We start from the raw sequence: 8,881 nt of genomic DNA on the forward strand, positions 1-8,881 counted from the left end.
CAAGTATACGTGTGCAATGATTGTGTGTAATGATATGGAAAAATGCATGGAGAAATCAAAATACATAATATGTACATGTTTATGTATTTTACGTGGAATCAGTTCCCGTCTTTTGTCTTCATCAATCTTGCAATGTTGATGTTTATTATTTTCCCTCTCCATCACTAGTATAATATGGAACGTGTTGATTATTTCACGTGAAGTTGTGATGTCGGAAAATGCAAGGCTGTATTGCAGGTGGCCTTCAATTTGTTTTTCACATTACACTGACATGTTTAACAGACTGTAACTCACCAAGATGGCTCTTGAAATGTTTTGAAATACCTCTGCTTGCTTTCACACGAGAGGATGATTATCAATTGTCTTTCTGCTATCATCGTGTGTGAAACAAAGTATTGTTTCTCTTCAAAAGTAGCGTGCCAACTAAAGGGTGTGCACACTTCTGGTCAAGGTGAGGATTTAGCTTTTAACGTTTTGCGAGATATTCAGAAACCACTCTATGAAATGTCAAAGAGCATGCAGTTCTAAGGGGTATCAAAAGTTTATTCAATGAAAATCGGTTTTGAAATTGCTGAGATATCCAAAAACAAGGTGAAACAAAGAGATCCTAATAAAGTTGTGTCATGTCGCCTTTTAGCACTTTTTTGGATATCTCATCCATTTGAAAACCAATTTTCATAATAAAGTTGAATCCTTCTTAAAATTACATGCTCTTTCATATTTCATAAGAGGCTTTTCATTATCTCACTTAGGAATGTTCAAAACATGAATCCCCACCTCAACCAGTACTGTACAGTCCCTTTAATCTGCAATTACTGTTGGTGCTCTATATAAGACATTCCAACCCACCTCCAGCCTAGACATCCGTAGGCGTTGTGGTGTAGAGCGGGACCTGAACATCTCTCATGAAGCGAGACTTCTGTTTTCTTTTCTTTTCTTTTCTTTTCTTTTCTTTTCTTTTCATTTCCCAACTAACAATGCGAAACAAAGTATTGTTTCTCTTCAAAAGATAGCGCGCCAATTAATCTGTACTTAGGTTGGTGCTCTAAACAAGACATTCCAACCCACCTCCAGCTTAGATATCCGTATATATAGGCGTTGTGGTGTAGACATGATAGAGCGAGACTTTTCTTTTCTTTTCTTTTCCCCACTAACAATTAAGTTTAGCAGGAAACATAGAAGCATTCGCACATACTGTTTACATTTCCCATCACATGCTTAAATTTGAACAAGGGAATTTTCATGTACACATTTTCCCTGGAATTTTGCCAAGAACTTTTCAACACAATACATGTTCAAAAGAAACCATTTGGTTCATACATAATTTGATTAAAGGGGCCTACTTATCACCGTCCACGTACTCGAACAGTTTTCGCTAAAGATACAAGTATGTTTACAAGACTGCAAACAGTAGAATATATGAATGTAGTATATATGTAGAATATATAAATGTAGTATATGGAGACAACGTCATTATTGTGTAAGTTCCCAAAAGCTCCTTACGACTTTCTCTACGCCGGCGACCATTGTACAGATACATAGATATTGAATTTGTCATCACATTTACAGCTTGCCACTCTAACTGATTTCTCGGCTCAAACATACATTGTTGTTGTTGTTGTTGTTGTTGTTGTTTTTGGAGAAGTAATTTGGTAACAAACATCCTTTCCCTAAAGCATTTCATTGGCTCAATCTTATATTGGGGTGTGGTGTTCACTAGAAATGAATTCCTTATTGGTGGGGCTAAGACCCCCCCCCCCCCTTAGCCCCACCGTCGGTACGGGACCAAGCAAAAATTTGCAAGTGTAAAAAGCCCTTTAGAGGGATAAATTCTGGCAGGAGGGCGACCTTCCAGCTCAGAAGATCATTTATGTTTGGGGATCAGAGGGTAAAAACACGCCATCATGTCATTCCCCGTAATTTGGTGCGGGACTTTTATGGATGGAGAGCCATTGGAACTGACCACTAGCGGGGAAAGTAGCCAATGTCTAACTTATAAATTCCTATGACCATAGACTTTTCTTGGGAGAGGGGGTTTCGGCAAAAAATAGCTGGAAGGAAGATAAACGGTTTCACTCCAAAAAGGGGAAAATACTGAGCATATTGACGTCACAGGGTGACTATAGGAAAGCGAATGCAGTGTTTTGTTTTCTTTTACTCTCTATTCTATTCTATTCTATTCTATTCTATTCTTTATTTTATGTGCTAGTATCCATCTGGACTACAATTGTAAAACAGATATGTTTGTTTTGTACATCCTCTAAAGGTCACCAGAGGTCAGAAGTAGAAACCTGTCTTTGCTCTTTGGAATATGAAGACAATTTCATTGTAAAACAGATATGCTTGTTTTGCACATCTTAACCATGTTTATCATTAACTAATAACATCACAGATCAATATTGTGGGATTTTGGGGTCATTGACCTCTAAAGGTCATCAGAGGTCAAAGGTAGAAACCTGTCAATGCCCTGTGGAAACGGAAGATTAGTAGTACAAATGCATATTTCGTGCAGCGTATATAACCAAGATCTAGGCCTATCATTCACAAATGCCTCCAAACATCAATATTCTGATATTTAAAGTTCATTGACTTCTGGAGGTCATCAGAGGTCAAATCAGATTTACCTCCCGATCTTAAGATGAATCTCATGGTATGTATTAACACTGGTGAAAGTTTCATGCTTTAGTCAAATTTTGCACAATTCTCATGATTTTGAGGGCTTAACCGCTCTACTATAACATGTTGACCGGCCATAGATATGGCCCATATCTTAATTAACGATGGCTACTTCTTCTTGGTTTTCGTCAAATTATTTTGATTCTGACCGTATCCCTCACCATGCCATTGATTTACCGAGCCTGACAAACGGAGCCCTTCTTCCAAGTATGTTCTCTCTTCCACTGATATCCACGGGTGATCGGCGGGCGAGCTGTGCCCCAGAATGCACCACATGATGACTCACACAACCCCGCACGATCCTGCTAGTGATGACAGAAACTCAAAAAAAAAAAAAAAAATCCCAATCATTATGCCTGACAGTGTTGGGAACATATTATGTCAAGGTAAATTTAAAGATTCATTTTTTTTTTCAACTTATACATCCCTGATTCTTTCTTTTACTTACATCCCTCCGCTTTTTTATCGTAAGTATCTTCTTTTCTTATACTTTCCTTTTACATTTCTGTTATTTCTTGGTTCATAAAAGATGCCGTATTTTGTTTGTCTTCGGTGATTTGTTTTATATGCCTGTAAAAAATCGATGATAAATTTGAAATCAAGTTAACCCAATTCAGTTGAATTCAAAACTTTGCCACGTTGTCAAAGTGCTAAGTTGTCGAGTTGTCAAAAAAATTTAGATATTCCCCCTCGTCTCTTTAACAAAGAAATATATACCGTAGAAATACTTAGTCTGTGTCATCATTTTACGAGCCATTAGGCTTCAAACAGTAATCAATAAACATGCTTTCCGAGATAATTTCTCACGGCACGATCTAGAGAGAATCTTTTATCCACATCCTAAATTCAGTGAAATCCATCGACGGTCTTTGTTCATGTCTCAATGTACATGGAAATCCAAATTCGTATGACGTGTAATAGATCGTCAATTTTTGCTCATTTCAAAAGGAGTGTACGTCCAAAAAACCTTTAAAACCGTCTAGAACTTTTGAAAAACGTTTTAAGAATGTCTTAAAAAGTCTTATGACCCTTTCCAGAACGTTAAGAGAACCTTTCATATCCGTCTAAATTGGACTCACTCCGTGTAGCTACTGAGGAAGCCATAAAATGCGAGGGAGGAAAACACGTGAAGACCAACAGCGTGAGATGCAACGGCATTCCCCAGAACTAGCCAACAAATGACGTAAAAAGACACTTAAGTGCACTAAAGGGCGCTATAGTACCACTTCTGCCACTGGACTCTAAGCGGGAACTCAACACTCGGACTCTGTGGTCTTATCCCACGAGACTGACACGCACAAGTCCTATAAGAGCCCACGAGTTCGACATTGAATAAAAAAGGTCAATGAGTCATACAGCCCATGAATTCGACACTAGGCAAATAAGGCCCATGAGTTCGACATTACACACATACACACAAAAAGCAGCCCACGAGTTCGACATTAGAACACGGGTATTAATGTGTCGGTCTCGTGGACCTTCTTTGCTTAGTTCATAGGCTGTTTGACTCGTGGGCTGTATGATTCGTGGGTGTCGAAGTCGTGACGTGCACTCGTGGTCTCACCCACTGCATCACAATAGCTATAATCTGAAATATAATACTGACCGTAAATGTAGAAAATGAACGGCCATCCGCCGGCTATATTTAGGTTGATCAGAAAACCTGAAAGCGCATTGCCGACAATGGTGCCAAAGTTGAAACCTGCACAAAGAAAACGCACAAATCGTGAAAATCGGAAGTGAGTAAACAACACATGAACAGCAAAGAACTATCTCGATAGGAGGGGTAGTGTCTCTGTAAATTTGAATCGATATCTTCAATTCTACAGCAAATAATGACAGTCACCCTGACAGTATTAGACATAAGACTTGAAGGAACTATTATACAAAATGAATGTGTATGAGTGCAATGGATCAATGATTTCATCTTTCACCAAATGAAATATTCTGTCCATTGCACGAGAGAAAAACATTTAGTATTTGTTTTATATAACACCTGAAATAGATCCTTGCCATTTGATGTTTTATGAATTTAGAAACACACGCACTGAACGCTTTACGCTAGCGCGCTGTCGCATACACGCTACAGACGCAAGCGTTTTTGTTTTGTTTTGTTTTGGTTTGGTTTGGTTTGGTTTGTTTTTGTTTTTGCAGAGCTCTCGGCGTGCGTGCAATGGAGCAAATCGTATGGATCCACAATTTCACCGTAAATGAAGCCACAGTTGCACGAATGATGACGTAATAGTAAAATGGGACGAATGATCAATAGCAATTATTCAACACCTATCTAGAATGTAGCTATCCGATTGACCGATTGCCCATCACATGACATTTAGTGAAAAGTTCCATTGCACGCTCTGGCTGTCTCAGCCGTGCAATTTTGTTTGACCAAAATGTTCCATTGCACGCGCTCTGATGTCACAATAAACAAACATGTGCAGCGCGCACTCAACAATTACAAGCGCGCTTACAAGCGCGTACTTTTGTCACTCATTTTTGTAAACAATTTCGTTTCGCATACGTACGTACATATTTTGTACATACACGGTGACTGCGACTGTGAGGCTACTCATTCGTCTTTCACGGAAAATGGTTGCCATTTCTGTGCTAAATTCAAGAATCTGTGAGTACCAAATCTGATGACGTTCGAGGTGTTGTATAAAACAAATAGTGTATGGTCTTTACTCGTGCAGTGGAACCAGATTTCGCACTCGGTGAAAGATTAGGCGCACTATTCAACTCGGCTTCGCCTCGTTGAATAGAGCGCCTCTATCTTTCACCTCGTGCGAAATCTTGTACCATTGCACTCGTGACCATTCACTAGTTGTATAACAACCAATAATAATGACAAGGATCCACCTAGGTGTTTAATATAGGCCTAAATGACTCTTATTCCACCTGCTGTGTCGTATCGTATACTTTGTCGTAATCAACACTTTTCTCTCCTTCTTTATCGGTGTTACTCCCTCTGTACGTCTTAAATTATATTGATCTGTATATTACGTTAAAACAATATCTTCCACTTAATCTCTAGCTTTAATTAGGTGCTATTCCCAAGATGTGTTGGGCAATAAACGTGCTATCAAACCATTGTAAACTGTCTTGATATTGTGTGTATTAGATGGATAGTGGATGACATACATTGTAGGCACGGGCAGTGGAAGCAGTTTACTATAGAGGTTCTGCTGTTTCCATTCGGGATATGACAACGGAGCAATAATGGCAGGCATAATTATTACAGAAGTAACACAAAACAATGGACGGCATCCGGGTATGATCGGAACTTGCAAATTGATACGACAGTGAGCAGAATGTAGAAGTAGTATATATGGTATACCTGCGAATCCAATCACACTCATGCTACTCCTTTCACTTGGATGCGCCCACTTGGACCACATTGCCAGCATCGATGGAAAAGACACGCCCTGAAGAAAAAGGTTTACATTAGGGACAAAGAGCTCAATTCTTCAACATGATTGCAGAAAAATAAAGCACATCAAGGCTATAATCTATACCATCATAACTAAGATGATAAGAAGATATTCCCCGAGTGATCTTCAACATATGATTTCGTGTAGAATGCGTCTGTCAAACCATGGAGCTTCAGCTCCATGGTCAAACATTAGTAGATAAACTCGCTGCACGTACTCAAAATAATCAAGTAGTGACAGAGACTTTGAATTAACCATGTAACTTGAAGCTACTGAATGTGAGGGAATTTCTGCTAAGAATCCACTCGGGATGTTCGAACCTACAACAACAACAACAACAACAACAACAACAACAACAACAACAACAACAACAACAACAAACGACCAATGATGACCAACCTCGCCCAAGCCGCTGAAGAAGCGGGTCACGAAGTACCAACGGAAGTCTGCCATGGCTGCCACTGGACCTAGGAGAGTGCAGACACTGGACAGAAGAAAACCGAAACCCATGACCCACTTCATGCCGTATTTGTCGGCGAGCCAGCCGCCGGGGATGTGGGTAAAGATGTATCCATAGAAGTAGGCTGCAAATAACAGCTCCTGCGTGTGGGCGTCCCAGAGAAACTCACCGTCTTCCTTTAAATACAGAACATGCCAGGGTGTCTCATATAACGGTTGTACGAGGTAAAAGTTTATTACTCCACATTTCTTTTTCGTTGGCGTTTTTACATGTATTGTACCTAAATTCAAGGTGTACAGGTTCATGAATCACAAGTTCATAATGCTACTTAGACGTACCAGGAAAGGAATCACATCCTGGTACAGAACCAGACAGGACTAAATTTAGCTAATCAAGTCAATCTATCGCTTGAACTAGTGAACCCCCCCCCCAAAAAAAAAAAAAAAAAAAAAAAAAAAAAAAGATGCTTGCCAAGGCCAAGTAATCTCATCCTAATAACCACATTCGGGATCGTTTGGCTCATGTAGGTCCTAAGTTACGGATACTATCACTCTTACTTCTGTGACTGACGTTGTGTTTGGATCAACATTCTGTTGACATGTGTCTAATGTGTCCATACTGCCGTTCCAGGAAACCCGCCTCGTGACGTAGGTGTCATTCACCATGGCTACCATGGCAACGCTGACGTTCTGTCTCATGGCACAAATCACTGTCATTCCGAGGAACACAAGGATGCCCAGCTGATGGCGGGTGTGGACTATTCCTGGAACTGCAAGAAACATGGCCCCATGCATCAATGGAATCATAACACACACACCATGCTCACACACCCAAACACACACGCAGACGCACCCACAAACACGCACTATTTTATCGGTGCACAGCACCTTTATTTCCTCCGTATACTCATAAACCGTATTTTGATAAGTTTTTTATTTGCTTTACAGTGATGAATAGTCCACTTCAATTTCTATTTCTAATTTAATGTATAGTTGACATTAAAAAAAATGTCATGTATTTCCTCTGGCACTGATCCACGAACCCAATATTAAGTTTTGATCGGTGTAAACACTTTCGAACTTTGACTAATTAATAGCAATATCTGTGCTCCTAAATGTGTGTTTATATAGATAAGCTACATGTACTCATACTCTTTTTAATTCTGTACAGCGTGCATCTATTTATCGGTTCTGGTATTATTCTTCAGAGTGTATGGATACACGCCTTCAAAACAGCTTTCAAACCAAATCCTGTCGATGTCATTACCAGATCTGTTTATCACTCCTAATTTGAAGATTAACAAAAGACGTTTAAATGTATCTTTCGGTGAACTCAGCATAACTTGCCAATGACACCATCTAAAAATCATTGTTATAAGGTACTAATTTGATGAACAAATGACATTGTAATGCACCTTTCCTAGACAGGTTATATATATAAGGTTATCAATAGACAACGCAGAATCTTTGTTTGGTAGAGTTTTGGTGGTATTTCAAATTAATCTGAAGAGAAATAGTAGTATACAAATGATGCACAGGATAGAGTGTGTTAGTGAAGGTGCGGCGCACTCGAGAGTATTGACAATGGTGCGACATGCACGAGGCGCAGCCGAGTGCATGTTTGCAACCGTTGTCAATACTCGAGAGTGCGCCGCACCTTCACTAACGCCACGAAATAATCCTGTGCATCATTTGTTTTATAAAATGGGTCGAAAACTAACAGCATTATTCACGTACCTTTGTGGGTCAATACCAGTCAGCTACATGTAGCACTCGCTCAAAAGTCAAGACTGATGTCCGAAGATGTTCGTCCCAAACATTTACGCACGGCGCACTCGGAAATCCCGCACATAAGTACTGTACGTACGTATAAGAGTATACGTACGCCACGTGTTATGCACAAAAAGGCCGCCGGCTGTCGTGGCAGCCCGCGGCCCGAACTAGAAGTTGTTTACAGGATTGACAGCGCGTAGGACCAATAGTAGCGCGTGACGCACTTGTAACAACTGATTGAGTGCGCACTGCTAGTGTTAACATTGTGACGTACGTCAGGCCAGGGAGGTGGAAGAGAGACTCTTCTTAGTGCATTTACTAAGAAATTAATGCACGCACACGTGACTCATTTCAGCGCTTCCAATTGGCTACATTCTTGAACCCATTTTATAAAACATTTATCTGAAGTGATGTTGAAGAATTGACAATGATGAGACATGCACGAGGCGCAGCCGAGTGCATGTTTGCAACCGTTGTCAATACTCGAGAGTGCGCCGCACCTTCACTAACGCCACGAAATAATCCTGTGCATCATTTGTTTT

General features: G+C 40.1%; 1 protein-coding gene across 1 annotated transcript; it reads right to left on the bottom strand.

The window, feature by feature from the left end:
• Nucleotides 1-3,751: 3,751 nt before the first annotated feature.
• On the bottom strand, nucleotides 3,752-7,349 carry LOC140239764 (putative inorganic phosphate cotransporter). The gene is made up of 5 exons (XM_072319584.1): nucleotides 7,125-7,349; nucleotides 6,507-6,743; nucleotides 6,014-6,101; nucleotides 4,283-4,378; nucleotides 3,752-3,843 (listed from the first exon to the last, which is right to left on the bottom strand). The coding sequence occupies exons 1-5, from the start codon at nucleotides 7,347-7,349 to the stop codon at nucleotides 3,752-3,754; spliced, it is 738 nt and encodes a 245-aa protein (XP_072175685.1).
• Nucleotides 7,350-8,881: the final 1,532 nt, after the last annotated feature.

This window comes from Diadema setosum, chromosome 16, assembly GCF_964275005.1.
Source record: "Diadema setosum chromosome 16, eeDiaSeto1, whole genome shotgun sequence".
Taxonomy (NCBI): Eukaryota; Metazoa; Echinodermata; class Echinoidea; order Diadematoida; family Diadematidae; genus Diadema; species Diadema setosum.